We start from the raw sequence: 19,591 nt of genomic DNA, 5'->3' as shown, positions 1-19,591 counted from the left end.
TTCTTTGCCAAAATGAAGTTACTATAGGGCAGGACCACCATATGTGGTAAAATGTGCCCACCATGTGGCATCCGCGCCAGCATTCTAGTGATGTTCCTGGGAGCATTTGCCCCAATCTAACTGGGGTGTAGTGCCAGCACAAGGTCAATTTTAACATAGATTCTTGAAGTCGAGCTGAAATAGAATGGAGGAGAGGTTTGCTCCATAATGCAGCCCATTCTCTTTCTTCTATACACACCCCTAGATCCTCCTCCCAAATCCTTCTTAAACTGTCTGTTGAGCCCATCGTGCCTGATATCAAACTTTTATAAATCAGTGAGACTACCCCTTTTGGATCACCTCTAGAACTCACACACAGGCTCTCAAAGCTAAAGATAGCAAAGTTTTAAAAACCAGGTGGCACACATTTCTCCCACCCCACCCCAATACCCCACCCCAATACCCCACCCCAATACCCCACTCCAGGATATTTACTACAAGCTATTAAAGGTTTGAGCAGGTCAGCTCCCTCTTCTTTCCCCTCATCTCTAGTTTCTGGGTTTTTTTTGTTTCCATCAGCTGATGACACCTCAACTTTCTGTATACACTGGAAACTCTCCGGCCTTTGTCAGTGGTTAATTAATGGCAAATGACTCAAGGTAGCCTTCACTGTCTTTCAAACTTTGCTTCATCTTTTGGCAGGTTGGCGCCTGCGGCTTCAATAGCCGGATTTTGCCAAATGTGTATCCTATCCGCTTGGTGAAAGTAAATGAGGATACCATGGAGTTGATAAGAAAAGAGGATGGGCTTTGTATCACCTGCCATCCAGGTAAATTTATTTATTTATTAACAAAATGTATATACCACTTGAAAGTGAAGACCTCTAAGTGGTTTATAAAATGTTACTGTGTTGCCCATGTGCTTTGCACCTTAATTGTATTATGAGAGATAATGGTCCCTGTGTAATGGCAACTGTGGCTGGTGTGTCGCAGGAGCATCTCTGACTGTCTTCTGACAGGGTGGTGGTATCTCCCAGAGTTGATCTACCACTAAAACCAAGATGGCCAGAACCCAAATAGACATTAGATGGTATTCAATGCTAGTCCTACTCAGAGAGACCCAATGAAGCTAATAGACATGACTGACTAATGTTCGTTAATGTCAGTGAGTCTACTCTGACTAGGACCATTGGCCATTCTGGCTGAGGCTGATGGGAGTTGGAGTCCAACAACATCTGGAGGGCTATAGATTAGCCACCCCTGACATAGAGTTGGGAGATTCAAAGGAAGCTTTTATGACTGGGGCTGCCAGCTAGCCAACAAGTGAAAGACTATTGATAACTGTTTCCATGTATGTAATCAACAATAGCTTGGGACTGCATTACTTATAGTGTATTTTTGTTATGTTTGGGTAACTGGTGTTAATGTATGAAGGAATACTGACCTGGTTCAGGTGATCAGTTGTGCCTCAGCAAGCCATGATATGCACATACTCTGAACACCTGTATGCACCTCCTTTGCAGTTAATGCATTTGCATGGGTTGTTGAACAAACCAGGGAAATAAAGTTAACCACAGCTTCCCATTATGTCTGAAATGAGAAACTGTAGTTAATGGTGTCCAAATAAGCTGGATTTGTAAGTTGACTGGCTTCAGAGCCTGATTTGTTTGGGTGTTCATGTATAGGACTGGGTTACATGTCTCACTACACACCTGTTTTTATAGGGCTATGGGCATATCAGCAGATTTTTTTAATATAAAAATGATCAAGCTACTTTTGTTGGGATGTTGTGGCAGAGGCAGGAAAATCTGATATGCAAACAAATTCCATCCAACTAGTCATGATTTCCACTGCACTAAGCATCTTCACTGCTTCCTTTTTCCATCTGGAATTCTTGCTTTTCCCCTTTTTCAGGAGAACCAGGACTGCTTGTGGGTCGAATAAACCAGGAGGATCCCTTGCGTAGGTTTGATGGCTATGTCAGTGAGAATGCGACCAACAAGAAGATTGCCTACAATGTCTTCCAGAAAGGGGACCAAGCCTACCTTTCAGGTAATCTTCAGGCCTTCATCCTGTCCTTTCTTGGATAGAAATATTACTACTTGTGGCCTAGAAGAATAATTTTGCTCAGATAAACTCAGCAAATGCTCAGTCTCTAAAGGCAAGTTCAGATATTTGAAATTCTTCCTTGGGAGCAGTCCCATAGTTGCAGCCGAGTGGAGGAAGTAACATCTGACCCAGAATTTCTGTGGTTAAAAATGCCTCTTCCAGTAGTGACTCATGCAAGTGTAAACAGTTGAGTGTCACTGCTTTCATGTGACTTGGTTCTTGGAAGAAGCACTTCCTAACCATGGATGTGCCAGATGAGACTGTTTGTTTCTGCAGGTAAGTTATCTAAGAAACTTTGTACCCTGTCTTTCCATTCATCAGGATTGACAAGGCTGTTCAACAATAATATAAACTAGAAGTAAAACATAGATGTTAAAACAGTTAAATGAGGAGGAGGGACCTACTTATTGGCTACGTTGCTTCTGTATGGCTCTGTCAATTGAGCACTGCTCCATGTGCAGGGGATTTCAAGTGACTAGTTCTTGTCCTCATAAGAGTCTTCTGGTTTGGTTTTGTCAACCATTAAATGGGTCACTTTGGCCATAAGAAGTTCTTTCTTCTAACCTCTGAACCATTTTTTCTTTTGGAGCTGTCCCATTAGTGGCTGGGGAGTGACATGGTTACTTTACTCTGGTCCTCGGCTGCTGAACCCTCAGCTGGAAATTACAGTTTGGCAGAAGTGGAGACAACTAGGCTCATTATTAATTAACCAATTACAGGCATTTGTATCCTGCCTTTCAGGATACTAATCTTTCCAAGGCAACTCACAAGTAACACTGAAATGCATTGCTTAAAACCACAAAAATCAGCATATAAAATTATCACGATCCTTCTCACAGGGCAGTTGGTGGTAAATGGCCATGTATGCAGTGATGGGAAACCTGTGGCCCTCCAGATGATGGACTCCCCAGTCCCATCAGCCCAGTCAGCATGGCCAATTGTAATGGATGATGATGATTAAATTTATTACCCAACCTTGACCAGCAAGTCGTAGGGTGTGTTACAATAGTTTAAAATGCAGTGTTAAAAACAGTTAAAACAGATTATAATCACAGGAATGGGGTGGGTCCTGAAACATACACCTCAAATGTCAAAGGCCAGGGTAAAGAGGTGCAACTTCAGCATTCGCAGAAAACTGTACAGTGAAGATGATGAGAGTTGTAGTCCAACAATGTCTGGAAGACCACAGGTTTCCCATCCCTGCTGTGGAAGAAGGGGAGAGCTGCCTGGAGCAGGAGCAGGCACTTGATGTCATTTTTCCTACCTCCCTTGCTGTTGTTTGATCCTTCCTCCAGAACAGCTAGTGGAAGATTATTCATTGATAATGAAAGGCAGGTAGTTCTGTTGTTTGATTGAATATTGAGGGCAATTTGCTGTTTTACTTGCAGGAGATGTACTAGTGATGGATGAGCTTGGCTACATGTACTTCAAAGACCGGAGTGGGGACACGTTCCGTTGGCGTGGGGAGAATGTCTCCACCACAGAGATTGAGGGAATCCTGAGCCACATCCTCAGCAAGACAGATGTTGCAGTTTATGGGGTAGAGGTGCCAGGTAAATTGAATAATGCTTTTAGGATATAGAAATGGGGGGATGTAATTTGGACTAGCAAGTAGGCATGTATAGCTTCCCAGCATAGTTAGAAATCAGTGTTTGCTTTTGGGACCGGGCCCCCGCAAACTAGCTAATGAGAGAGAAAAGTGAACATCACTGAAGCAGGATTTACCTAGCACCTACCATTATTATTATTATTAGTAGTAGTAGTGACTGGCCCAAGGTCACCCAGTGAGCTTCATGGCTGTGTGAGGATTTGAACCCTGGTCTCCCAGGTCATAGTCCAACACCTTAACCACTACACCACACTAGCTCTCTTAGTGGTAGTGGTAATGTTGCTAACAACAACAGCAACAATAATAAATTATTATTAGCCACCCTACAACTTGATTTGAGGGTGAGTTACAGCAGTTTAAAATACAACATTAAAAGAGTGGATGCAAATTCAAATGACAAAATAGAAGTCCAACCTTGTAAGAACACCATTCAAATGTATTTGTTGTATCATCAGAACATCCTGTTGAGAGGGAATATGATCATGAATACCTAATTTACTTATTTATTTATTAGATTTATATACTGCCCCATAGCCGAAGCTCTCTGGGCGGTTCACAACATAAACATCCAATGTACAATTAAAATATATATTAAACAACTTAAAAATAAAGTAATTATACCAGAAACCTAAACATAATTAAACGCATAAGCAGCTACAAAACTCAACATTAAAATATTAAATATAAAAAAGTATTAAATTGGTTAAATATTACAATGTTAAGATGTTAAATATTAAAATATTAAATATTAACATATTAAAATGCCTGGGAGAAGAGGAAGGTTTTTACCTGGCACCGAAAAGATAACAATGTTGGCGCCAGGCGTACCTCATCAGGGAGAGAATTCCATAATTCGGGAGCCACCACTGAGAAAGCCCGTTTTCTCATTGTCACATTCCGGGCTTCTCTTTGAGTAGGCCCCCGAAGGAGGGCCTTTGATGTTGAACGCAGCGTACGGGTAGGTTCATATCGGGAGAGGCGTTCCATCAGGTATAGTGGTCCCAAGCCGTGTAATGGTAATTATGGCCTCATTTGTCATAGAATTTAAATGTAAATACTTGTCTCTAGTGCAAGGTGTGAAGAGTAGGGGATCATCCAGAGGCCAATATTGTGTCCACGTTTATGGGACATGTTGCTCAAGAGTACATGTGGATGTAGCTTCTCTGACCATTTGTTTCCTATTAGATCCTGAGTTGGTTCTCTGGAATGCTGAGGGCTTGATGGAGGGTGGGTACTGCAGAAAAATGGTAAAGATGTTGATGGTTGGCGGTTCTTGCGTGAAACAACACGTTACGTTGGATGTAAGATGGTAAAGAATCATCACAGAGGCTTGAGAAAGTTTAAGAGTCTTTACTAAGACATTACGGCCAAAGGCTTTTAAAGTAGATACATGTAGAGTTTCCCCCCCTTCAAGATAGAACTAGGTAGAACTGCTTGCTTCAAAGACACACACAGAAGAAGGAAGAACTAACAGCAGGCTGTCACAACTTTCCCAGCTGTTATCTCCCGTTACCATGACAACCTGTCTGGCCTTGGATGTCTGCTCTCTCAGGCCAGGCATAGCTGATAACACAGCTCCATTCCCATACATCTTGAAACATTTCAGACTTGATGAAAAAACACATTGGTAGTACGGCCTAGTAAGCCAACAAAAGAAGCATAGCATTGTTTTTAGTGCATACAGGTTGGGTCTATTACCTGCTGCCAAAGGACTCCTCTTGCTTGCTCTCAGTGGCATAGCCTGGATTTTGGGTTGGATTGTTGGAACAGAACACAACATCTTTTATACTGAGTCACTGAACAATCGCTGTTGACCTAAATGAAAGGTTCAGAGTGAAGAGTTGATGTGAGCAAGAGGCAGCAAATATCTTTAGAATTAAGAAAGTGTTCCAGGCAGATGCCTATCCCCCAGGGTGGATTTTTTTGTTATCTATTTTATCATATTCTTGTCTCCACTTTCCTTTCAAATACTGATTCCCAAAATGGCTTGTAGCAATTAAAATTCAATAAACAATGTTATTGTACAGTGGGGAATGACACATACATGAAAATAAGACATGAGTCCTGCTCTTGGACTTTCAAACTAAAAGACTAGAGGAAAGGCAAGGGAGGAAGATCAGATTGACAAGCCAGAACAAAGTGGTGAGTTGCAGTTAGCATTTACATGTGGTTGGAGCAATGCTGGTGTCCCTTTTGCTGGTGTTTTTGCTGATAGGGAGAGATGAAACTAATCAGCATCTCACTTGCCAGTGATAGAGGTCAGAGTGGCCTTCCTGATGGAATCACAGGGCAAGTAGCAGTTGGAGAAGGGTTCTTTCTAGTGGGAAGGCGGAAGCAAGATCCCTTCAGTTGCTTGTTTTCTGGCTAGGCTGCATTTTCCTTTTGCTGTGAAGTTATTTCTGGGAGGGAAGAGTGAAACTTGATTTCCAGCTGTAGATTTTGATAAGTTGGGAGTTAATTGCCCCTTTGGGATGTCAAAATGTGCTTAATGGAGCATTCTCTTTTCCTATTGTTTTTTTTTAAATTCAGGAGTAGAAGGCAAGGCTGGAATGGCAGCCGTTGCTGATCCAGAAGCGAAGTTGAACCCTAACATGCTGTATGTGGAGATGCAGAAAGTGCTACCCACTTATGCACGACCTATCTTCCTCCGGCTCTTGCCCCAGGTTGACACCACAGGTAATGGCATATCAGCAGAAAAATCTTCTCCTGCCACACAGTTTAGGAAGGTGTCCAAGTTGCTTGTTTGCTGTAGTTCTTTATGCTCTAATACTTTGTCTTGGTATAATAACCCAGAGTCACTTACTTATAATAATAATAATAATAATAAAATTTTATTTCTAGGCCGCCTATCTGGCCGAATTAACAGCCACTCTAGGCGGCGTACATAGACTAAAATATAACATAGAGTAAAATATAACATATAATACAAAACAACAATAAGTATACTCAATCCAAACCTACCCCCATCATACAAAAATTTAAACTAAATTAGACAGAGGTCTCGAATGCCTGCCTAAAAAGCCATGTTTTCAGTTCTCAGCGGAAGCCTGTCAGGGAGGGGGCATGGCGGAGATCATAAGGCAGAGAGTTCCAGAGGGCGGTGGCCACAATTGAAAATGCCCTCTCTCTGGTCCGCACCAGCTTAGCTGTTTTGACTGGTGGGACCGAGAGAAGGTCTTGGGAGGCTGATCTCGTTTGGCGGCCTATCTGGTGATGCTGAAGGCGTTCCTTTAGATAAACTGGACCAAAACCGTGTAGGGCTTTAAAGGTTAAAACCAACACCTTGAATTGGGCCCGGTAAATAACTGGTAGCCAGTGCAGATCTTTGAGTACTGGAGTGATATGGTCTTGGCGGCGGCTGTTCTTGATCAGACCTGCCGCCGCGTTCTGTACCGGCTGTAATTTCCGGACCGTCTTCAAGGGTAGCCCCACGTAGAGCGCATTACAATAGTCTAAGCAAGAGGAGACCAGGGCATGTACCACCCGTGGGAGCAGATGATCAGGGAGGTAGGGTCGCAGCCTTTGTATCAAATGTAATTGATACCAAGCTGCCCGGCTCACCGCCACGACCTGAGCCTCCATGGACAGCTGGGAATCAAGAACAACACCGAGGCTGCGAACCTGGTCCTTCAGGGGCAATCTTACCCCATTCAACACCAGGTCAAAATCACCCAACTTCCTCCTATCTCCCACAAGCAGTACCTCGGTCTTGTCGGGGTTCAGCTTCAGCCTGTTTCCTCCCATCCATTCACTTACGGCCTCCAGGCACTTGGAAATGGTATCCACAGCCATCTCTGGTGAGGACTTAAATGAGAGACAGAGCTGAGTGTCATCCGCATATTGGCGGCACTGCAGCCCAAATCTCCTGATGATGCCCCCCAGCGGCTTTATATAGATGTTGAATAGCATGGGAGAGAGGATAGAACCCTGTGGCACACCACAATTGAGAGCCTCATCTCCCAATGCCACCCGCTGGTGCCTGTCTGAGAGATAGGAATGGAACCACTGTAAAACAGTGCCTCCTATTCCCATTCCCCTCAGGCGATCCAGGAGGATACTGTGGTCTACGGTATCAAAAGCCGCTGAGAGGTCCAGGAGGACGAGGAATGTAAGTTCACCTCTGTCCAACGCCCTCCTCAAATCATCCACCAGAGCGACCAAGGCTGTTTCAGTTCCATGTCCAGTCCTGAAGCCCGACTGGAATGGATCCAAATAATCCGCTTCATCCAAGTGTGTCTGTAACTGAGTAGCCACCACTTGCTCAATCACCTTGCCCAAGAATGGTAAATTGGAGATTGGGCGAAAGTTGTTCAACTCTTGGGGATCCAAGGAGGACTTTTTCAGAATGGGCTTTATTATTGCCTCCTTGAGGGCTAATGGCATTGCACCCTCTTCCAAGGAAGCATTCACCACTGCCTTGATCCCTTCGCTCAATTTCTCTTTGCAGCTCACAATGAGCCATGTAGGGCAAGGGTCAAGCAAGCACGTGGTTGGCCTCACATTAGAGAGCACCTTGTCCACTTCCTCAGAGGGAAGGGGCTGAAACCGATCCCACCGGACCGGAATGCAATTGGCCAGCTCTGGCTCACTACTTGTGTCCACGGCGTACGGAATCGTGCTCTTCAGGCGCTTGATTTTATCAGCAAAGTGCTTGGCAAATTTGTCACAGGAGGCTTTAGAATGTTCCAAGGGTTCCTGTGCAACCGGACCGACCGGGCTTCGGACCACTTGGAACAACCTCCTGGGACAACACTCTGCAGACGCAATGGAGGCAGCAAAGAATTCTCTCTTCGTTGCCTTCGTTGCCACTTGATAGGCAGCTATTGCTGCTCTAACCAGTGTCCGATCGCTGTCAGAACGAGATTTCTGCCACCGGCGCTCTAGTCGTCTCACCTCCTGCCTCAGGCCCCGTAAGCGTGGTGTATACCAGGGTGCAAACTGAGTTCTATTCAGTGGGAGAGGATGTTTTGGAGCCACCCAGTCTATTGCCCTGGTGATCTCCCTATTCCACTCCGTCACCAGGGTTTCGACTGGGCGACTTTCTGACGGCTCCACATCTCCCAGCACATTCCATTTCTCTGAGTAAAGTGAGACCAAAGTGAAGGCAAGGTGGGAATTGCTTCTTCTCAAGAGGTTCTGGAGGCAAGTTGATTTGTTTTGTAAGGACATCGTAGTGGTAGATTAACTCACTATGAGCATTTATTTTCTCTCTCTTTCTCTCCCCACCCCCGACCCTGTGTGTTTTATATCACTTCTTGAGATTGGTGACCTCCTAGCCATCAAACATAGTAATTGCAGATGCTTATATATACTAACAAATGGAGACTGCTTGTGGGAATTGACCCGCATACACACACCGCTCACACACATTATCTTTCTCAGTATCCCAGCCTGTTGTTCATGAAGCAGCTGAGCTAACCACACAGAATTCTCTGTTCTTCCTTTTGCTGGAGGATGTGTTCTAAGCGGGTTTCTTCAAATGGCACGGATTTACAAGTAGGCTGTTGGTCAAGTTTGTTGTTAAAGAATCCATTGTCTGTGCTCACAAAGAAACGGCCTGTTTGCTTCAGCATCTTGGCATTCATGCTTGCACTCACTCATGTTGGAATTAAGAGCCTTTTCACGATTGGCATGGGGTTGAAAATCTACTTTTGCTTTAAACAAATGAGAAACTTTGCCTATTTTAGCAAAGTGAATGCAGCCAGATTTAGATGCCAGGAGCAAACCAGCATGTGATACAGACTGTGTGATGAAGAATTAAATGTATCAAATGGTAATTTTAATGACATGAAAGGAGGAGCTGCTTGATATTTCACTGCTAAGTAGTTACTAGCTGGATACAAGTCGATAGATTATGCTGCAAATGAATCCAGATGCTGTTGCCAGAGCAGCCTGGATGATCTGTGGTATTTTTTGTTTGAAATCTAAGACTGACCTAATTAACTAAAGTTAATTGGCCCCAGATTTTGCATACGGGCTCACTCTGTCTTGCACTACTATCTTTGTCTAAATATAATAGCAACGGACAGAACTTAATAGATCATGCACTTAACCAAAAAGATGAAAGGATGATCTTTTGTGTAATCTGGAGGAAGAATTGGGCATGAAGATAATTTCTAACCCAGAAGAGAGGCAAACTTAATGGCTGGAATTTAGATGAATCCGTTCAAATTACTGTGATTAATGGGAGGGCACCCTAACACACTGCACCCTCTTGCAAAATTCATTTCAGTGAGGACTGGCACAGCTTGTATGAGGGGTACAGGGTAACCTTCACTGCAAAAGTGTAACCAGTTGCAGTGCTTCACTTCGTAGATGTGAATGGTTGCCATTCACTTTTATGGGAGAAGGTCAGGGTGGGTTGGTAGTCATTTCTGGGGTTGGGACTAAACCTCCTCTCTGTCTGTAATGACTCCTGTGCGCCTAGTCACTGAGCCTTCTCCCATTTGTATAGCCCCAACCTTTGTTTTGTGTCTTGATTACACAAGAAATAGCTGTGTGCATATTCTGCCCTAGAAAACATAAACTTCAGCACAAGAAAAGCTGAACTCTGTGAAAACTACAGGAAGAATTGCTGAGCTTGATTTTACATCTTTACATGTAAAATCTTCATACAAGCTTGAGATGAGCCCAAAGAACTGTGGATTTCAACAGTCATACGGATATGTAACTTTCATCTTGTCACTTTCTGTTCTCGCAGTTGTGTGCAAGTCTTTTCAAAGACTTCTTATAAATATCCTCACTTATATTGGCTTCCATGTTAATCTTTTTTACAACATTCTCCTACTGCGTTTAAGAACATAAGAAGACCCTGCTGGATCAGGCCAGTGGCCCATCTAGTCCAGCATCTTGTTCTCACAGTGGCCAATCAGGTGCCTGGGGGAAGCCCGCAAGCAGGACCTGGGTGCAAAACCACTCTCCCCTCCTGAGGCTTCCGGCAACTGGTTTTCAGAAGCATGCCGCCTCTGACTAGGGTGGCAGAGCACAGCCATCATGGCTAGTAGCCATTGATAGCCCTGTCCTCCATGAATTTGTCTAATCTTCTTTTAAAGCCATCCAAGCTGGTGGCCATTACTGCGTCTTGTGGGAGCAAATTCCATAGTTTAACTATGCGCTGAGTAAAGAAGTACTTCCTTTTGTCTGTCCTGAATCTTCCAACATTCAGCTTCTTTGAATGTCCATGAGTTCTAGTATTATGAGAGAGGGAGAAGAACTTTTCTCTATCCACTTTCTCAATGCCATGCATAATTTTATACACTTCTATCATGTCTCCTCTGACCCGCCTTTTCTCTAAACTAAAAAGCCCCAAATGCTGCAACCTTTCCTCGTAAGGGAGTCGCTCCATCCCCTTGATCATTCTGGTTGACCTCTTCTGAACCTTTTCCAACTCTATAATATCCTTTTTGAGATGAGGCGACCAGAACTGTACACAGTATTCCAAATGCGGCCGCACCATAGATTTATACAACGGTATTATGATATCGGCTGTTTTATTTTCAATACCTTTCCTAATTATCCCTAGCATGGAATTTGCCTTTTTCACAGCTGCTGCACACTGGGTCGACATTTTCATCGTGCTGTCCACAACAACCCTGAGGTCTCTCTCCTGGTCGGTCACTGCCAGTTCAGACCCCATGAGCGTATATGTGAAATGAAGATTTTTTGCTCCAATATGCATAATTTTATACTTGTTTATATTGAATTGCATTTGCCATTTTTCCGCCCATTCACTCAGTTTGGAGATATCTTTTTGGAGTTCTTTGCAATCCCTTTTTGTTTTAACAACCCTGAACAATTTAGTATCGTCAGCAAACTTGGCCACTTCACTGCTCACTCCTAATTCTAGGTCATTAATGAACAATTTGAAAAGTACAGGTCCCAATACTGATCCTTGAGGGACTCCACTTTCTACAGCCCTCCATTGGGAGAACTGTCTGTTTATTCCTACTCTCTGCTTTCTGCTTCTTAACCAATTCCTTATCCACAAGCGGACCTCTCCTCTTATTCCATGACTGCTAAGCTTCCTCAGAAGTCTTTGGTGAGGTACCTTGTCAAAAGCTTTTTGAAAGTCTAAGTACACTATGTCCACTGGATCACCTCTATCTATATGCTTGTTGACACTCTCAAAGAATTTGAATAGGTTACTGAGACGGGACTTTCCCTTGCAGAAGCCATGCTGGCTCTGCTTCAGCAAGGCTTGTTCTTCTATGTGCTTAGTTAATCTACCTTTAATCATACTTTCTACCAGTTTTCCAGGGACAGAAGTTAAGCTAACTGGCCTGTAATTTCCGGGATCCCCCCTGGATCCCTTTTTGAATATTGGCGTTACATTTACCACTTTCCAGTCCTCAGGCACGGAGGAGGACCTGAGGGACAAGTTACATATTTTAGTTAGCAGATCAGCAATTTCACATTTGAGTACTTTGAGAACTCTCAGGTGGATGCCATCCGGGCCCGGTGATTTGTCAGTTTTTATATTGTCTATTAAGCCTTGTTACCACTGTTTGTCTTAGTTCCTCAGAATCCCTTCCTGCAAATGTTAGTTCAGGTTCAGGGATCTGCCCTATATCTTACTTACTTACTTACTTACTTACTTAATTACTTACTTACTTACTTACTTAATTACTTAATTACTTACTTACTTAATTACTTACTTACTTACTTACTTACTTACTTAATTAATTGATTAATTGATTATTTGGCTTATATCCCGCCCGACTAGCAATAGCTCTCTGGGCGGTGAACAGCAGAAAAATACAATAAATACAATAAAAAACTATACAGTACAAAAATCCATGTAAGTCATATTAAATTAAAAAGTACAGTTAAAATGCTTTGGGAAAGAGGAAGGTTTTAACTTGGCGCCGAAAAGATGACAAAGTCGGCGCCAAGCAGACCTCCTCGGGGAGACTATTCCACAATTCGAGGGCCACCACTGAGAAGGCCCTAGATCTTGTCACAACCCTCCGGGCCTCAGTGTGAGTTGGAACCAGGAGGAGGGCCTTCATAGCAGAACGTAGTGTACGGGCCGGTTCATAGCGGGAGAGGCGTTCCAACAAGTATCATGGTCCCACGCCGTACAGGGCTTTATAAGTCAATACCAGCACTTTGAATCTGGCCCAGAAGCATATTGGTAGCCAGTGCAAGCGGGCCAGAACAGGTGTTATATGCTCAGACCATTTGGTCCTTGTCAACAGTCTGGCCGCTGCATTTTGCACTAGCTGTAGCTTCCAGACTGTCTTCAGAGGCAGCCCAACATAGAGCGCATTACAGTAATCCAAACGTGAGGTTACCAGAGCATGTACAACTGATGTAAGGTCCTCCTTACTCAGATACGAGCGTAGCTGGGCTACCAACCGAAGTTGGTAGAACGCATTCCGAGCCACCGAGGCTACTTGAGCCTCAAGTGAAAGGGAAGAGTCTAGAACGACTCCCAAACTACAAACCTGCTCCTTTAGGGGGAGTGTAACCCCATCCAGGATAGGGTATACATCCATCATCCAATCAGAGAAACCATCCACCAACAGCATCTCAGTCTTGTCAGGATTGAGCCTCAGTTTGTTAGCTCCCATCCAGTCCATTGTCGTGGCCAGGCAACGGTTCAGCACATCGACAGCCTCACCTGAAGAAGATGAAAAGGAGAAGTAGAGCTGCGTGTCATCAGCGTACTGATGACAACGCACTCCAAATCTCCTGATGACCGCACCCAACGGCTTCATGTAGATGTTGAAAAGCATGGGAGACAGAACTGACCCCTGCGGGACTCCATATTGGAGAACCCACGGTGTCGAGCAATGTTCCCCAAGCACTACCTTCTGGAGACGGCCCACCAAGTAGGAGCGGAACCACTACCAAGCAGTACCTCCAACTCCCAACTCTGCCAGCCTCTCCAGAAGGATACCATGGTTGATGGTATCAAAAGCCGTTGAGAGGTCAAGGAGAATCAACAGAGTTACACTCCCTCTGTCTCTCTCCCGACATAGGTCATCATACAGGGCGACCAAGGCCGTCTCAGTGCCAAAACCGGGCCTAAAGCCCGATTGAAATGGATCTAGATAATCGGTTTCATCCAATAGCACCTGGAGCTGGCCAGCAACCACTCGTTCCAAGATCTTGCCCAGGAATGGGACGTTTGCTACTGGTCTGTAGCTGCTGAAATCTTCTGGGTCCAAGGAAGGCTTCTTCAGGAGTGGTCTCACCACTGCCTCTTTCAGACAGCTGGGGACCACTCCCTCTCGCAAAGAAGAATTTATCACCTCCTTGGCCCAGCCAGCTGTCCCATCCCTGCTAGCTTTCACAAGCCAAGAGGGGCACGGGTCGAGTACTGAAGTGGTTGCACGTACCAGTCCAAGCACCTTGTCCACGTCTTCGAGCTGAACCAACTGAAACTCATCCAATAAAACATGACAAGACTGTGCTCTGGACATCTCACTAGGATCAACTGCTATAAATTGGGAGTGAAGACAGATGCAAAGAATTCATTTAGCTTCTCTGCAATCTCCTTATCGTTCTTTAGTACACCTTTGACTCCCTTATCATCCAAGGGTCCAATTGCCTCCCTAGATGGTCTCCTGCTTTGAATGTATTTATAGAAGTTTTTGTTGTTGGTTTTTATGTTCTTAGCAATATGCTCCTCAAATTCTTTTTTAGCATCCCTTATTGTCTTCTTGCATTTCTTTTGCCAGAGTTTGTGTTCCTTTTTATTTTCTTCATTCGGACAAGACTTCCATTTTCTGAAGGAAGACTTTTTGCCTCTAAGAGCTGCCTTGACTTTGCTCATTAACCATGCTGGCATCTTCTTGGCTCTGGCGGTACCTTTTCTGATCTGCGGTATGCACTCCAGTTGAGCTTCTAATATAGTGTTTTTAAACAACTTCCAAGCATTTTCGAGTGATGTGACCCTCTGGACTTTGTTTTTCAGCTTTCTTTTTACCAATCCCCTCATTTTTGTGAAGTTTCCTCTTTTGAAGTCAAATGTGACCGTGTTGGATTTTCTTGGCAATTGGCCATTTACATGTATGTTTAATTTAATAGCACTGTGGTCACTGCTCCCAATCGGTTCAACAACACTTACATCTCGCACCAGGTCCCGGTCCCCACTGAGGATTAAGTCCAGCGTTGCCGTCCCTCTGGTCGGTTCCATGACCAACTGGTCTAGGGAATAGTCATTTAGAATATCTAGAAATTTTGCTTCTTTGTCATGACTGGAACACATATGTGGCCAGTCTATGTCTGGGTAGTTGAAGTCACCCATTACTACCACATTTCCTAGTTTGGATGCTTCCTCAATTTCATATCTCATCTCAAGGTCTCCCTGAGCATTTTGATCAGGGGGACGATAGATTGTTCCCAGTATTAAATCCCTCCTGGGGCATGGTATCACCACCCACAACGATTCTTGTAGGCAATGTTCAATGTTAAGAAGGGGCTGGAAGCAGCGTTGAATCTTCCCACTCTCTGCAGTGACCAGATGTTTACCAAACATCAGTGATACAAACAGTACTTGGAACTTGCATCTGACAGACTATAAATGGGTACGTGCACATAGACACATGACACACTCTTGAGAAACCCAGGGAATGTTGATTTGTATGTCTTACGACTACAAGAATCTTATCAATGTAAAACACTTTAGAGGTTGGAGTAGGTTTCCAACAGAATACATAAACACCTGCTTGCATGCTTGCTTATTTAAAAACATTTATACACTGCCTTTCTGAATGAAAATTCTCTAAGGTAAGTTACGTATTTAAAACAAGAATACATAAACTGTAACAGGATAAGATATACCCCCGCCCCGAAACTTGCAATGGACAATACAGATAACAAATACATAAACATAGTTCAAAAAAAATTAAGTAGTAAAAAGATCCCCACAGCTGAATAACGTTTGCCCTATCTACAAACCAGCTGAAAGAGCTTTCTGTAAAGATTGGAGTGTGGTGGACTTTCAGATGTCAACAGTTGAAGAGTCCACAGGCATGGGGCCACCACAGAAAATACCCCCTTTCTTTTTTTGCCCATCCTTCTACCTTGTAAGTCTGGCCGCTTTGTCTGAGATGTAGGGTGCTTCCAGGAGTTTAGTGTGGATTCAGTGCTGTTCACGCACACTGTTTTTGCACCATCCACACTACACTGTCATCATCAAAATGCCAGCCCATAGTGTTTTTACATTTTGTCTGGATTTCCTCTTACAGCAGAAAATCCATTAAGTAAAAATAACCTATTAAACAGCCTGTCAGTGATGTTTCAGTGATGGTCTTTATTGCTACACCCTTGCTTCTTTTTGTTCCTCACTAAGCAGAGTCTGTCTGTTTCTGGCACCTCAAACAATATGAGTGTGCCTATTTCCACCAGTTGCCGCATGCTGATGGCAAGGCACATTGGAATTTCAACGATCTGCTTCAGAGGAACTGTTCTCTCAAGATCTCAACCCATGTGTGGGATGGATTAACATGGAGACTGTAATCACAGTACATACACCACATTGCACATTGTGAAACATGGTAACTGGAATCTGGTAACATTTGCTGTTGCATAAATCCTGTGGATTTGTGTGTGTGTGTGTGTGTGTGTGTGTGTGGACGCAGAGATAATTAGAAATCTGCACACATGCCTAGAATAAAAAAAGGTAGTGGATGGCAGGGAAGTAGTGCTCAAAGTCTCAAAAATGGAGCATGTGCTTGCATGCCAATTGCATGCACCCACAGAAAACAGATTTGAACAACCTGTTTGTGACATAAAGCCCCTATCTAGGATCATCTATAGCGGCAAGATGACTGGTCCACTATATTCTATACTGGAAACATTAATGACATCTTAGCGATTTCTCTCCCTACCTTTTCATTCCCTTTGTTAGTATTGTTCGCATCTTGAGGTTGTTGTTAGTGTATTGATGACTGCTATGTTTTTAACACTATTTTCATTCCTTTTATAAATTGCTTGGAGGCTATTTTTATATTGGGTGACTAATAAATCAAATTGAGAGCCAGTGTGGCGGAGTGGTTAAGGTGTTGGACTACGACCTGGGAGACCAGGGTTCGAATCCCCACACAGCCATGAAACTCACTAGGTGACCTTGGGCCAGTCACTGCCTCTCAGCCTCAGAGGAAGGCAAGGGCAAACCCCCTCTGAATGCCACTTACCATGAAAACCCTGTTCATAGGGTCATCATAAGTAGGGATCGACTTGAAGGCAATCCATCTCTCAATAAATCAAATTAATAATAATATTAACTTGCCTCACAGAAGTAACCAGGCTTCCTCCTGAATCTTGCTGAAGTTTGAATTGTAATCATGTTTTGCAAAAGATGTGCTTGCTTTGAAAAATAGATCAGTGCAGTTCCTTCAATCTGACCCTCTTCTTTCAACTCCCAAGTAATAATAATAATAAAATAAAATTTTATTTATGAGTCGCCTATCTGGCCGAATTAATGGCCACTCTAGGCGACGTACATCAATACAATAAAATACAATATAAAACAATGAGGGCCACAATCAATAATTAGACTAAACACTACAATTCTGATTAATAACAGTGTTAAAAGCTAACCCACCCCAGGGATCCCATAGGCCTGCCTGAACAGCCAGGTCTTCAAGGCTCGGCGGAAGCCTATCAGGGAGGGGGCATGGCGAAGGTCGAAAGGAAGGGAATTCCAGAGGGTGGGGGCCACAATCGAGAATGCCCTCTCTCTAGTCCGCACCAGCCTCACTATTTTAACTGGCGGGACTGAGAGCAGGTCTTGTGTGGCTGATCTCGTCAGGCGGCATAATTGGTGATGCTGGAGGCGCTCCTTCAGATAAACTGGGCCGAAACCGTATAGGGCTTTATAGGTCAACACCAACACCTTGAATTGGGCCCGGCAAACAACTGGTAGCCAGTGTAGATCTACTAACACCGGAGTACAGTTATTTCTTGTCTCTGTCCCCATTTTCCACTCTGGATAAACTTTCCATCTTTTGACAACTTATTTTCTTCCAATAGGCACTTTCAAAATTCAAAAAACACGTTTGCAAAAGGAAGGCTTCAACCCACACCAGACATCTGATCGGTTATATTTCTTGGATGTAAAACTTGGGAAGTACCTACCTATGGATGAATGTATGTTTGAGAGGATCCAAGCTGGAAAAGTGTCTCTGTGATTTCATCAGCAAAGGCCACTGGTGAAGAGTTTGGTATTGGAGGGCTTTGCTTGGATAGAGAAACAGACTGAGCTAAATAAGTGAAGTAAGCTTTCCATTCAGAACATCTGCATCAGGGACAAAAACTACTAAGGGAATGGGAGTTGAGTGGCCCTCACCTTTTTTAAAAGCACATTAACTGTTTCCTGGGCAAAGACAGTGGCTGTCTTCTGCCGTTTAGTCTTTAGAATGGTTCCCCCCTTTTTTGTAAGCATTACATTGGGAAGTGCCATATGAAGCAGGAAGGCTTTATGGTTGGCATTATTATGCTTTCAAAGGCCTCAGTATGATGGTTGTAACTAAGCCTTCAATAGCACTGATCAGCTAGCATTCTGCTCTGGGTGTAAGCTGAATTTCATTGCTTGGAGGCAGTAGCATCATTGCTGTGGATAAAGCCTCCAATTGTTTTGGGATTTCTAGATTCCTAATTTACAAATATCTAGTCCTTCCAGCTATCATCACTGTAAGGTCTACCCCTGTGTTTATGTGGGACTTTGAAGGACTGACTGTCAAAATGCAAGATTTTTTTCTGCAGAGGCGTGGGTCTTAAAAATAACACAACTAATTTGATGAAGTAACAAAATTGGTATATTAAGTAGGTTTTATTAAAGCAAAAGCAAATTTGGGCAGAAAAATTTACAGGAAATGCTTTTCCTTCTAATGACCTGAGAAGAGCACTGTGGTGCTCAAAAGCTTCCATGCGTCTACAGAATATTAATAAGGTGCTATACTTTGTGTCCTTATGGGAGAAGTCACTGTGTTTTGGTAATCTGCCTAAAGACATCTTTGCATAAATGGCAGTTCTTGAACCAGAGTTGCAATATTTCAAAGGATGTGATGTTGATCTAGAATCTTGGAAAACAATTTGATAGACTTGTGGGCCAGGTTTGGTGACAACATTTGTTCGGTCTCATTGATGCACACTACTTTCTGTAGAAAATGTGGCGGCAGATCAAATCCAAGTTGCAACATAATCATAACATTCACTTTCCATCAGTACATAACTGTGGGCATTTCTAACTGTTTTTTACTAGTGCAATTTCTATAGACAGCGCTAAGAAATTTTGAAAAAAGACAGAAGGGGTGCTGAGTTTGGTGTGAGCTTGCATTCAAAGATGCTGTAATTCTTGTGATCATGTTGTTATAACTATACTCCTACTGATGTAGATATTACTAGGATGAACTTTTACTGAATTGTTTTACTGGAATGTTCCAGTTCTTTCTGTTCCCTGAGCCACTTTAGATGTGGAGAATTTGACTTTCTGTCTGAATTTCTGTCTTTGGCAGAAATGAAACTTTGCATAAAACCATTTTATAAAGACTTCTGCACAATGTTATGTTGTATTATGGAGTGCATACAGTACTAGGGCCATTGTTAAGTAAAGGTGCAGAAACAAGTAGAGCATGTGTTTTTCCTTTTTTGAAAATTTCTCTCAGAATGTGCCTTTTGTAACTTTTCCTCACAACCAGACAAAGCAGTGTAACATTTAAAATAAATTTAGCTTTGTTATTAATCCTCAGGAAAAAAAACAAAGGCACCTGCAACTAACTGAGTCCCACCATTTGAAGAAAAGGATATAGATTTTTTAAAAAATACTATAGTTCACTCATGGTTTAAATAAAAATAATGCACAGGCTAACTTGGTTATTTGAAGCAAAGTTACATTTTCAATTGGGGTCGCTATTGCCAAAATATAACTTTGTTTTGGAAAAAT

General features: G+C 43.2%; 1 protein-coding gene across 2 annotated transcripts in view; it reads left to right on the top strand.

Moving 5' to 3' along the window:
- Window positions 1-19,591, top strand: part of SLC27A1 (solute carrier family 27 member 1) — a 46,960-nt gene extending 27,369 nt beyond the window's left edge. For both annotated transcript variants that reach the window (XM_061614466.1, XM_061614467.1), the window contains exons 9-13: window positions 682-808; window positions 1,893-2,030; window positions 3,476-3,640; window positions 6,226-6,372; window positions 17,680-19,591. In XM_061614466.1, coding sequence (XP_061470450.1) covers window positions 682-808; window positions 1,893-2,030; window positions 3,476-3,640; window positions 6,226-6,372; window positions 17,680-17,837 — 735 coding nt within the window. In that variant the 3' untranslated portion in view covers window positions 17,838-19,591. The remainder of the gene's footprint in view (window positions 1-681; window positions 809-1,892; window positions 2,031-3,475; window positions 3,641-6,225; window positions 6,373-17,679) is intronic.

Source organism: Rhineura floridana, chromosome 3 (genome assembly GCF_030035675.1).
Source record: "Rhineura floridana isolate rRhiFlo1 chromosome 3, rRhiFlo1.hap2, whole genome shotgun sequence".
Classification (NCBI taxonomy): domain Eukaryota; kingdom Metazoa; phylum Chordata; class Lepidosauria; order Squamata; family Rhineuridae; genus Rhineura; species Rhineura floridana.
This window is presented reverse-complemented; position numbering and strand designations above follow the sequence as displayed.